The sequence below is a fragment of the Glycine max genome, chromosome 10, assembly GCF_000004515.6.
Source record: "Glycine max cultivar Williams 82 chromosome 10, Glycine_max_v4.0, whole genome shotgun sequence".
NCBI lineage: Eukaryota > Viridiplantae > Streptophyta > Magnoliopsida > Fabales > Fabaceae > Glycine > Glycine max.
Genome location: NC_038246.2, coordinates 50,639,516 through 50,652,495, shown reverse-complemented (window position 1 = coordinate 50,652,495; position 12,980 = coordinate 50,639,516). Strand labels below are relative to the sequence as shown.

The 12,980-nt window shown below is 33.9% G+C and overlaps 2 protein-coding genes across 2 annotated transcripts; both read right to left on the bottom strand.

Annotated features, from left to right (window-relative positions):
- Nucleotides 1–1,315: 1,315 nt before the first annotated feature.
- On the bottom strand, nt 1,316–3,484 carry LOC100799519 (probable prefoldin subunit 5). Its single transcript, XM_003536690.4, has 2 exons — nt 2,928–3,484; nt 1,316–1,518 (listed from the first exon to the last, which is right to left on the bottom strand). The coding sequence occupies exons 1-2, from the start codon at nt 3,294–3,296 to the stop codon at nt 1,435–1,437; spliced, it is 453 nt and encodes a 150-aa protein (XP_003536738.1). The 5' UTR covers nt 3,297–3,484; the 3' UTR covers nt 1,316–1,434.
- Nucleotides 3,485–5,945: 2,461 nt separating this feature from the next.
- Nucleotides 5,946–8,254, bottom strand: LOC100799005 (transcription factor TCP7). The gene has a single exon (XM_003536689.5). It carries the CDS (start codon nt 7,761–7,763, stop codon nt 7,023–7,025), a length of 741 nt encoding a protein of 246 aa, XP_003536737.1. The 5' UTR covers nt 7,764–8,254; the 3' UTR covers nt 5,946–7,022.
- Nucleotides 8,255–12,980: the final 4,726 nt, after the last annotated feature.

Genomic DNA, 12,980 nt, shown 5'->3' with positions numbered 1-12,980 from the left:
ACATTGCACCTCAACAGCTGTTTTGTCAAGTACGACGATGCCACAGTCATCAAGGTCGAGGACGTGATGACGACGTCACTAAATCCTCAAATCTTTCTCTTTTTTCTTGTTATCTTTGATACTGTTAATGGATCAAAAGGGTTATAATGTAATGGATGATAAAAAAATAACGAGATCTTCTGTATGATAAAATAAAGAGTAAAATTGAGTGTAATAAGCTGTAACATATGAAAACGCGAGTGTAATTTGTTCATTAATAAACGACTGCCGTAGTTATGTTTTCGTATGTGATTCATATGAAGTTATATGAAACTGCGACGTCTGGGATTAGGAGAATTCATGAGGTTAGGATCAAAACTGCGCCGACCTTCAATTTGGAGTAGAAAATGAGGTTTAATAATTACTATTTTTTGGGGTAATTGGAAACGGAATTCCTACAGGAAGCCATAGAATTAAAGTTCTCAATAACAGACTTTAAAGGATACTTGAATTGTTTTCTTTCGTTGGGCCTATTGCAATTTACAACCCGTAGTTGACTTTTTATTTATTTATTTTGTTAAAATAATTGATTCCCATAATGTAATGTTATCATAATTTGAATGTTATCATTACAGGAATTTTTATAAATACATTTTTAGCTCTATAAAATTCGATCCTAAAGAACTAATACCTTAATAATTTTTTTTGACAGAACTAATACCTTAATAATTAGAAACTACATAGATTATAAAAAATAATGCCTTGATATAAATTATAAAAATAAGACCTAACTAAGCAAAAAATATAAGAACCAATTCCTTAAAGGCTTAAACATTAGAGTCCAAAATTCACGAGAAAAAAAATGTTAAAGCAATCGATATCTGACGGAATGTAAAGACCAAAATCTTAACCACGTAAAACTCTAAAAACTATCTATTTGTCGTAACCTCGTTTTTTTACCACCTTTGAAAAGGTTGACCGCAACACCAAACGAACACTCTCAACCCTTCGATAACTTGATCCATATTATAGCGTTAATCTAGAGGAAACCGTTCTCTATTCCCCCAGACTAACACAATATTACTGGAGGACACCCTTCTTTACCCCCACGCTAGCATAATTAACGAACATCTTTGGTGAAATTAGAACACACCAGAAATGCCCGCAAATAACAGAGACTGCAACAGTCTTCTCTAATAAGAGATAATGTACTTGAAACACCAGTGTTAAATTCCTAAATACCCACTAAATTTCAATTGTCATTGACTGACTCCATTTTCTAAATGCACATCCAATAGTTCGAAAGCAAATTTTGAAGGTGCCAACAAAAGGGGAGTTTACAAATAAAAAGTTTAAATAGCATATAACATCACTGACCTTAACACCATTGGTTATAATTTTCTATGGTACAATGCATTGGAAGAAAAACATTATTAAATTCTATACCAACTACTTTTAGGATGAAGACTCTAGTTGCTTCAATTTTGCCTGCAAAATAACACCAGCTTCATCTGCCACATTTTTCTTTTTGGATGCAACCTGCAGTGTGAATAGTACAAATTCATTATTTTGGATAAGATACAATCTAATATGAGAATTCTTCTTAAATTCATTGAAAAGGCAATGCGAACAAAGTAATTGACTTGAACAAAGTGTGGGTGGGGTGGGGTGGGGAGGAGAAATATTGTTGAGTCCATTTTATAAACAAAATAACATTTTGGGGCAATTTTTTAATTGTTAATGGCGAATAGCAGCCCATGGCAGCAACCAACAAGCCAAAAATCTGCCATAAAAATGGTAGATGGCATTACTACATGTAGCAGGAGCATGGTGGCTAATAAAATACACATACACTAAGTATGCTAAAAAACACTGTAGAATAATACACAAACACAGAGTCACACACGCATAACAGAATACGATACCAAGCATTTGTCTAGAAAATTTATACTAAGCTGTATGGATGCTTGATTAATAAAGAGAGAGGCAGAGAGAACCTCCATGGCAGCAACCCAAAAGCCAAATAAGAATATGATAGATAGCATTCCAGCCTATGGTAGAAGCTTAATGATAAATAAAATTATAGACAACAATCTAGAAACATGTTGCAAGAAGTAAAAGTTTAAAACTCATTAAAAAGTACACATGCCACAAACTTACGAGAAAATATCATAAGCCTCATAGCATTAGTTGGGAGGAGCAGAGAAAAACTCTAAACAGAGGGAAAGAAAATAGAGAGAAATTCAAACAGCATGGAAAAGGAATAAAGAGAAACAAAGAATTGGAGGAAGAAAAGGAAACAAAATAGAAGGGAATCATGAACAGAGAGATTACTTGAGAGAACCAAATCAGTTGGTTGCCTGAGATGTTCTCTTTTGCTGGATATGTTGGAGGTGTTCATTAAAATGGTTTTCCATTTTTAGGTTTGGTTTAGCAAAACAGAATATTTGAGCACATAAGAGAATATGTGAGGCCGAATGCTGGAATTCTGGGGTTTAAAAATGTAGAATTTTTTCCCCCACTCTAAAGAGTAATTGCCGCCTTTTCTACTATTTCCATGGTCACCACCATGAGTGCAATGGCAAAAGTGGCCATCAGAGGCCACCGTGAGAAAGCTGCAAAGTTATATCATATCCCTATAATGACATTTTGCAGGAAATCTGCAATGCTATAGTGTCCTATATCCACCATGCTCGTGTTAACGGCATTTATCTACAGGTTTTAACAATCGTTCTCCGCAATAAAATAACCACATTTAGTATTTAGAGTGTGTTTGATTTTATAATAAAAACATGCAAACATAAATCACATTACTTAAAAATCAATTCAAGTTAGTAGAAAAACCTAGTAGAGTATGAAATTGTGAACTGAGCAGAATATTATAGGTGATAGCGTAGAAGAAGAAGAAGAGATGGTGCAAGTAAGAGGAAAGGAAGAAAGGTAGGAACCTCGAGGAGTTGATCAAAGTTAGATTTGAGCAAGTTGATTTTGCGGTCGCAGTAATGTTTGCCTTGGGGCATGGTCTTCTGGATGAAGTAGCCGGTGCCGACGTCGACGAGGACGTGTTGGGAGTCGTGGAGAGTGGCGGGGACGTAGAGGGAGGCGGTGAGGGGGACGAGGATTTGGTTGCCTTGGGGGCGGAGAGAGAGATCGTTGAGGGCGGAGGAGGCGATCTCCAGGCGGGTGGTGGCGGTGCGAATGTTGGAGAGGCTTTCTTGGAGAAGATTAACTTCCAGATCGCCTTGCTCTTTCACCGCCTTCAGCTGCTCCACGCTCATCCTCTCCAGACCCTTCCACGAACCAGCTGATGTTGCCATCTCCCTTCGATGGAGGGAGAAGGGTGCGAAGCTTTCCGGTGGAGGGTGAGTTTTGAGAAGAATGCTAAAAGGGAGAGGATAGACATAAAGGTAATATTGTCATTTTAGAAATTAGAAAAGATGGGGTGTGAGCTTAAACAGAAAGGGGGTACAAATAACATGGCCCAGACATTGTTATAGCAAATTAGCAACTGTTTTGAAGCGTTGTTTTTTGTTTTGTTTTGTTTCTTTGGGTGAGTGAACTGAATAAAGAGTTGGTTTCTTCTTTTCTTTTGTCAATTGAGGTGTTGATTTCTAACTTTACTATGACATCCAACCAGGCAGAAAAGCAAAGGAAGACTGCACAACTACAAACTGGATCTGGATACGGCCCACATATGTACTGTTGAAGTTTTGTGCACCAATTACATAACCCAACTGCAACGGCCCTAAAAATTAATGTGGGTCCAGAATCAGTTTCCAGGTAAGTTCAAAAAGTCCATCATACGAGGGTTTAATATGGTCCCAAATCATAACATGGTTTTTAACTTGTTTCACCGCGACATTTAATTCCAGGGGCCCATCAATTATTGGGAGCTGACCCTTCTGTTTAGCAATAATTAGGAAAACATGTTGGCATCCCTAAATATGAAAACCCCACCAATAATCCATGCATAGAAAAGTACTTACAAGATGAACAAAATGATGAGTTGGTATACTCGATTTGGGAACTTGGAGACAAATCCTTTCATCTTAGTTTTTTCACAACTCTCGTCACGTAAAAATTGTGTCCACTCTTTATAATATAAATATTTTCATACAATATTTCAACACGATCCTACCACAAATTCTTTCACGTTCATGATAATATGATAAAATCATGTTTGGCTCTTATCATGTAGCAACTAGCAACCAAGCTGACATAATGTGATAAAATCATGTTTGACTCTTAAATAAAATTCAATTCTTAGTCATATTTATGAAGAAAATAAATCAATTATTGTAAACATTGTGAACCTATTATTTTATTTATTATTAATTTCAAATTTCAACATGAGTGTATAATTCTTTCATGTGCATGATAAATCATGTTTAACAAATCTTCTTATGTGTACTATCTTGTTATGTACTAGCAAAGCCTGGCATAATTAATACACAACTAATGTTGACATAATTATGTCACCTAATATTAGCATAAGTAATAGAGAACTAATTAATAGATTCTGTTCTTGATCGTGTATATCAAAAAGAATTTCAATGATTCCTCTGTTTTGACAAATATTTTTTTTTTATTATTGACTAAAAAACATTGTTATGCACCAAAGGAAATTGCCGTGTGATATTTATTATTTCAAAAGAAATTAAGGAAACGACGTAAGACTTGCTACTATATCATAGTTGTGTTGTGCCTTGTATAAATTTTTCAGATACTTTTGGGTTGTGTAACTTACTCCAAGTAAAATAGAGTTATTCTCTAAAGTAGATAATCAGTACAATTTTGTATGTACTTCAAAATAATTGGTATTGGTATAATTTTCTTAATTACACCAATACTAATTTACTATGAAACTATTTAATACTATTTTTACTTAGAGCAAGTTATACTGTAGTGCTAGTAATTACTAAACGCCTCCTATTTAATGTTTATCGGAAAGAGATAATACATTTCCACAAATTCAACTCAACCTCTTTTCACTTTCCCTGCTGGCAATCCAGAAAATTCTTTTCTACTCTTGGTAGCTACATGACCAAAACGACTTATCAGTATTAACTGACCAATAAGTCAGAATACCAGCTCACTTGGACCAAGAAAATAATATCATATTTACAGATGTTTTGCCATAGAGATGCACTGAAATTTCTTCTGGGGGGGCAAAAGTTGAATTCAATTCCTTCATTTTTCACTGCAAATATCATTTAGTTAAACCATAATAAATCATTCATCCAATTAACTACCCTACTATTTCATTTAAATTATGCCAGGCATCTTATAAATGAATTTTAAATTCTTGAAGATGACTGAAATAGAATCCCCAAATTAGTTTATAACAGACGGGATGAGATCAATGATTCAGGTGATCCTTTTGCCAGTTGAACTCGGCTCTCAGCGTTGTGTTAAATTTGGTTAGTGAGGCAGATAAGATAAGGCAGGGTGCAGAGGCACATGGTAGCTTCCAAGGGTGTGGCAATAAAAGTCAAAGTCATACCAACCAGATTAAATATGCCATTATTGAGATACAACACATCAGCCACATTTGAGTTTTTTATATGTATCAGTAACAACTCCAGACTGACTGTTGCGTCAAATGCACCAACACCATATTTGTTTTAACTCATAGGTGAAACATCAAAAACAGTACGTGAGTATATCTTTATTTTAAGACTTGAATACAGGCTGTACCTAACCTTATCTTTCCTTAAATACTGAAAATAGCCAGAGTACAAGTTCCCAGAAAGAGAGTACCGTGAAAATTACAAAAAAAAATAGCAGAAAACCAAAGATACTCCTACGAAATCAAACATGGTGGTCAGTGAGCATCAAAACACCCAAATGAATTTACTCCTATAATATTATATTGCTAGGCCACAACACATTCAGAAAAGAAAAGGGTCAATTTGGCTACAATAATTTAAGAACAGAAAGCACACTGAAATAATTGAATCGTCATCAAGCAGCAAAACAAGTTCCCGTGTACATAGAAACAAAGAAAGTGACAAGTGAAGAAAAGAGGTAAAGAAAGAAACAGACGGGTTTTTATTCTGGCACCCGAAACAATCCACTTACATACAAGAAAACATTATTCTCACGCTGATCAATCTAAGAAATGGCTAAGAATTGAAGATAAAAATCTCAAAGCAGAAGTCATACAGAGTACAACCAGAGCTTTCTTCTTTTTTTTTTTCATCTTTCACACACCAGTCACCTCTGAAAACGAATAAAACACCATCAAGGAGCGTGAAAGTGGAGGAGAGAGTCAGAGAGCTGCACCAAATTCACAACATAACCACCTTACATGAACCTCAATCCCTCAAAACATGCCCCAACAACATCCAAGAGACATGAATTCTCAACCCATGTTGGAAAGTAGGGTACTCCAACATTCTGGGACTGACAATTGAACTTTGGAAACACAATTCACTGGCTTCAGAAACAAGCTTGCAAGCACTAATTACCTCAACTGCAACCACTTCAACCACACCATACTTGTAGACCCAGTAAGTCAAAGCCCAAAATAACCCACTATGAAAGTGAAACAGAAGCAACAATGCAATCCAATCCATGCTCTTCAACTTAGAAGAACTCTCTTTGAGTACAACAACATTACATTACAAATTCAACTGCACTCGCACACGGACCAAGCTTCTGAAACCCAATTCCAGCCTCAATCGGTACAAATTTCTCACCATGACAATTTCACAAATTAAATCATCAGTTCATTACATTCTCCCCTTTTTTTCCCCTCCTCTCCTCCAACAAAGCCCCGGAATCTAAAACAATTATCCAACATCTAAAAACCTAGTTAAGTTCTCCAAACCAGCAGGAAGTAAAACAAAAACCCTAATTGAATAATTTCTTAATCGATGGACTTCTCCACTCAAATCTAAGAAAAAACCTAACCCTAAGAATCTCCTGCTTGCCACACACAACAAAAACAGCAACCACAACACGAGAATATGCATATATACGGAAAAAAACACCAACACCACCGACCACCACCATCACCACCACCGTTGAAGATGTGACAATCAACGAGGCTCATCGTCTCTCCGACCAGAATTCCCAGGTCCACCAGACAATGAGGCGAGCAAATTCAGATGTCCAGGAAGGTAATTTCCCACCCTCGCCGCCGAAGCTTCTCCGATGGCTTGCTGCTGCTGCTGACGGTGGTGATGAGCGAACAATGAAGCCTGCTGCTGCTGCGACACCGACACCATTTCGGGAGCAGCGGCGGCGGCGAAGCTCCAAATTTGTCCGAAATCGGGCCGGGCCGGGAGGGCCCACAGTCCGGGAGGAGTAGAAGGGCCCACAAGAGAGGGCCCCACGGAGACAGCTTCGTCTTTGGAAGAGTCTTCGTCGGTGCGTATGCGCTTGCCGAGGATGAAGGGAGTGGGAGAGAGTAACTGGGGCTTGTGGTCGGAGGTGGAGGAAGGGGAGGAGAGGGAGTTGGCGGCGGCGCGGACGGAGAGGGAGACGGAGGAGAAGCTGGCGGGGGTGGTTCCGGAGCCGGTGGCGGCGATGATGGAGGGCTCGGCCTGGCGGAGGAGCCACTCGATGGTTTGACCGTCGGACTTGTGGCCAAGCTCGCGCGTGAGCTGGAACACACGTGCGGCGCATATGATTGGCATCCTTATGCGGCGCCCTCGGCCGTCCACCTTGCTGTGACGGTCCTTAGACGGCGGCTTCTTAACGGCTAAGGCCTGCTGTCTCTGCGCATCAATGATGGCGCCGTTACTGACGCCGTTAGTGGTGGCGTCGGAGTTCGACATGTAAAGTGAAGTAAAGTAATGGTTTTTTTTTGTTGGGTTTGAGAGATGAGAGAGTTTCCTTGGTGTGGGAATTGAACTTGAACTTGAAGGGGAACAGGGCTCTAATCATTGAGCGGCAGCAGCTGGTGGAGACAGGAGGAGGGCACATGGGTGCTGGACCCCACTACGTCTCTTCCTATATTTCTATAAAGACATCAATACCCTTATACATTCATTGCAAGTGGAGGAAAATTAAAAATACCTCATACAGATACATGAAACCACCTCTCGCATAAAAACAACAACAATAGATCACAAAGAAAAGCATGAAAGAGATTCAGGGTTTTCTTTTTTTTCTTTTTATATCTAAATTTCAGTTTTTTTTGGACAGAAACAATTTTTAGAATGGGACTTACATCATCCAGATTTTTCCTCTCATCTTCACTATAAACAAATGAAAGAAATTAAACAGAATTTAATCTTCTCTTTTCCCTATTTTTTTCCTTTCATTTTTTCGATTCAATCAATCAAAGCCTACAAGTTATTTTTAAGTTAAAATTAAAAATAAGAGTTTATTTGTTATTGGAAAATACAATTATGGGAATTTGTAAAATGTACATTTTGCTAGAATAACATGCAAGTTGCAAGCTAGAGATATTAGTAGTGACATAATTGATATAATCAACTCTAAAAAATGATCTTGTCATATTCAAGATGTGTTACCCACTGAATTGCTTGAAACAAAGCCCAACTTTTTGCCCCAATCGGTGCTGGAATGCCATTAAAAAGAGATGTCTTTACCTTTTATAAAAACTCCATGTTCATCTCGACTGCAAATGCCAACACCAAACGATTTTTGTTCTCTGGAATTTGCAACGTTACGGTTGCATTTTAAAAAACCTCTTTTTAAAAAAAAAAAAAATCTTAAAAACTCCTTTTAAATTTAAAGTTGTTTGGTAAATAAATAAGTAAAAATAGTTATCTCGCACAATAATTTTTTTTATCAAATTAATTTAATAAGCTTTGCATAAGTATGAAATAAGCTACTTTAGTTAGCTTTTCAGTAAGCACCTTTTTTAAGAGTTTTTTTAAACTACGTGTCCGATCTAGCTTTTAACTTTAAGGAGAAAACAAAACTATAAAAAAATGGGACAAACGTTATTATACTAATTATATCTTGAAGAAAATTGTCTGTGAAAAAGAATATATATAAGAAAGAAAAAAAATAAATTTAAAGAAAAAATTTGAACAACATCTATAGATCAATACACATTTAGAAAAAGAAGATAAAAACATTAATATATATATATATATATATATACATATATTATTTTATTTTAAAATACAAATCTAAATTTAAAGTATTACTAAAATAAAGTTAAATTCACTATATATTTTTACAAACTTGTAATATTTTTTGGGTACACTTACAGACATGTAATATAGTTATTGTTATTTTATATAGCCGTGTTTTTTTTATTAGCTTTTGTTTATTCCTAAGATGAAAAGAAGCCTTTGTCCCTTTGTGCATCGTTATTACTTTGAGTATTTAAGAAATGGGACACGCACTGTTAAACCAGATTATAGGGTACCCAGAGAAGAGGACGGAATGGGACCCCTTTACTTTCAAACTAGTGTCACAGCCTGACTACACCTGGATATAAATGTTTTTGACATAACAAAATTATTAAAGAGTAAAATAAATTTTATTATTGATTGTTATTAAAAATTATAATTAATTTTTTTATTAACAACTTTATGTTTATTCACAACGGCTTGATCGGAATATTTTGTTTAAAAACTATAAAAAGAAGTTTCATTTCTATATCATTAACTTGTTAAATAATTGGGTTTTTTTTTCTTCATTTTATATAAAAATAAAATAAAGCTAAGAAATTCGATGAAACATATTTGTAAAGATCTATTATCATAATTATAATTATAAGGACACACATACAAAATTTTAAATTAACCAATACAATCATAAAAAATATATAAGAGAATTAAACAAACTAATAAAACAAAAAAGAGTATTCAAATATTTAAGTAAATAAATAGACTAAAAACAAATCTTAAACACAAGAAAATAAATACATGAGTTAATACTTAATAAAATTACAAAATATCCATGAACTTGAGTAAAAATTACGCATATTGATAGTTTAAAGATGGCTTCCATAAAGAAACATTCCCACGTGGAGAATTAAAAATAGTAAATAAATGTAGACATATAATAAATAAATAATAAGGTTATTAAGATTTAACCTTATCATCATCATCATCAGAGTAGTAGTAATCGAAAGATGGATAAATAAGTCAATATCTACTCAAAAGGAAGATAATTAATTTCAGTTTCAAGGAGATCAAAAATATAAATATTCCAATCTAGACCCCTACGAACTAGCAAAAGATTAATTCTTCCGGTCAATTTATAAAATATAGCAATACGTGGAAAACCATATGTCCCGAAGCATCCGCCATTGGTGATCTCAATTTCAACTTCATGAAAATTTGATTCAATGTCTTCAAGTAAATTGATCTAGATCTCACCACATCATCAATTTCACCCATACAAGGATATGGTATTTCAATAATCTCCTAATATATACATAAAATAAGACAAATAAACACTAAATTTGTAATACGCATAAAGCAAATTTAATATAAAAAAATGTGCAATTTAATAGTATGTTACCTGGTTCAGATCTATGTTAACTTGAAAGGTATGTGATCTAAGAGAAATTGTCTTAACAATGTTACACTAAATAACAACAATAATGAAATAATTAAAATTATAAATTAGAAAAAGTATAATTCAACTATCAAAAGGAATACACACCAACAACGAAACCAATTCGGGAAATAATGAAACCAACAATGTTTTAAACATTAAAGAAAGCAGTATTTTAGCTATTTACCTTGTTGCCTAAAGGAATACACACCAAGCTACGGGTAATGCATAATCTGGTATGAACCTATGAACCGCCTTGTTATTAATGGCATGTACTTTGTAAACATACTAATTCAGAAATACAGAAAAATGCACATTCTGCATATTTTTTCTTCAGCCAGTTAAAACATCATATTAGGTACATGAGACATGACTTCAATTTCATAAGCAAGGCAATAACAAAGTGTGAAGGAAGATATACTTGAATTAACCCTCACTTTCAGTTTCCAGGTTTATTTTGTAGGAGAAATATCACTCACGATGCCAAACATATTTCTACCCATAATGGAAGATGAGGTGAATGGTGGAGAGCATGTGAAAAAACAATAGCCGAAAGAACCATTTTATAAACAAATTAAAGTTCATTACCCTGTGATACATTGTGCGATCAATATAGAGAGGACCAATCTCATGTCATGATGATTGACATTTCAGCTCGCATTCCCGAAAAATGTTAAGAAAACGTAAAAGATTTATAAAGAATAATAAGTACAAAGTTCAAGATTCTTAAAATGAGATGAAAACAAAGGCTTCTTGTATATATAATACCACGGAAAGAAAGATGAACCGTAAATGAATTTGGAAAGGAGAACCGTGAATGAATTTTCAATTAAAAAAATCACAAGTACGTAAGTCAATATCTTAATCATTTTAAAAAGAAAAACTATGGAAAGTCAAGATACCTAAAGAATATGGAAAGAATCGGTACTGCACTTCTGATAAGGTGTAAATACAAAAAGAATCTCTGCAATCTCTATAAAAATAAAATACAGAGAAGAAGGAAAAAGGAGAACTGGTTTGTCGAAGGTAAAAAATATTTCGCAGGTAAAAAACGAATGAAAGAATAAAAAATGTTATTTCTCATACTCAATAATAGATATCAATGGCAAAACCGAAAATGCACTATTAACTGAACAAGATAAAGGTGCTTGGAAGAAAGTCTCGACTTGTATTGTTATAGATTTCATATTTGTTATCAGTTATATATTTTTATCAAGTGAAATATTTTTTTTTTCTTCTTCTTTTCAGAACGAAGACAAGTTTAATTATATTATATTAATATTTTTTATCATTTGTAAATTACTCGCACTATTTATTTTTAATTTTTTACTTAAACTATAATTGGATTAGACCTTTAAAAGATAGCAGTCGATACATTATTATTATAAAAAAAAAATCTCATTCAATATTTAAGGAAATAAAAATAAAATTATCAAAAAGAAAAATTAAAATTAATTATATTTAAAACATAAAATATTAAAAGTTATTGGTACAAGTATTTTTTTTCCTATAAAAGTACAAGTGATTTTTTTTAACTAAGGCAATGCGCAGCTTAATCATAAAATTGTAATTAGAGATTCCACTCTGACCCTAAATTTAATATTTAGTTTTAAGAAAAATTCAAAAAAAATATTGATTTATGTAGATAATCAAATCTTACATTGCTTACTTTGGCTATATGAGTGGAAGTTTCCAGTACTCTCCATCTAGCTGTAATATCTTTCATTGTCCACTCTTCTTTTGCCACGTCGGTTTCATATCCAAATTATTATTCCTTTTCTACAGTCACTAATAATTATATAGCATTCCGCGTGAAACATGCATTTCATATTGCAATTGTCCAATACGAGCCTCTTAGTTTGGGCTTTTACCCGAAGGCCCTTCTGACCCAAACTAGGCTGGATATGTTGATTTGCCCATGTTTAAAAACCGATCGTCGTGGACAAAAAGGAATTGATAATACAAAAAATTAACATAATTTATCTTTTGTCTTTGGTGAATGAATAATAATATTATTGAAGGAAAACAAATCTCATCTATATCCGCTCTTAACTCAGAAACAATAAAATGTGGTGCAAAGAAATAAACATGGTATTTTACATCTACCCTTAAAGCATGATTTCCCAATTTATCAACTATTTGATTGGCTTGTCTCATAATATTTTTTTTCTTAATCTTTCCGTTCATAAAAAAAAAAAAACAATGATGCAACCTGCAGTAACCACGAACTAATAAATTCACGACTAACTTAGGCTAACTTAGAATCAGAATCAACTCTGATTTTCCTGAAACCCATCTTTATGACAAAAACAAAAATATAATTAATTAAATTTTGGTCATGGAATGTTAATTCATTTTTTAAAATACTACCTTCATTCATTTCAATATTGTTTTTATTTTTATCTAACTTTTAATATTTTACACACTTGTTATATGAGAATGTTAAACTAAGCCATGCTAAAAAGTTAAAAATAATTTAATATAAATTAAAATAACAATTTTAATTT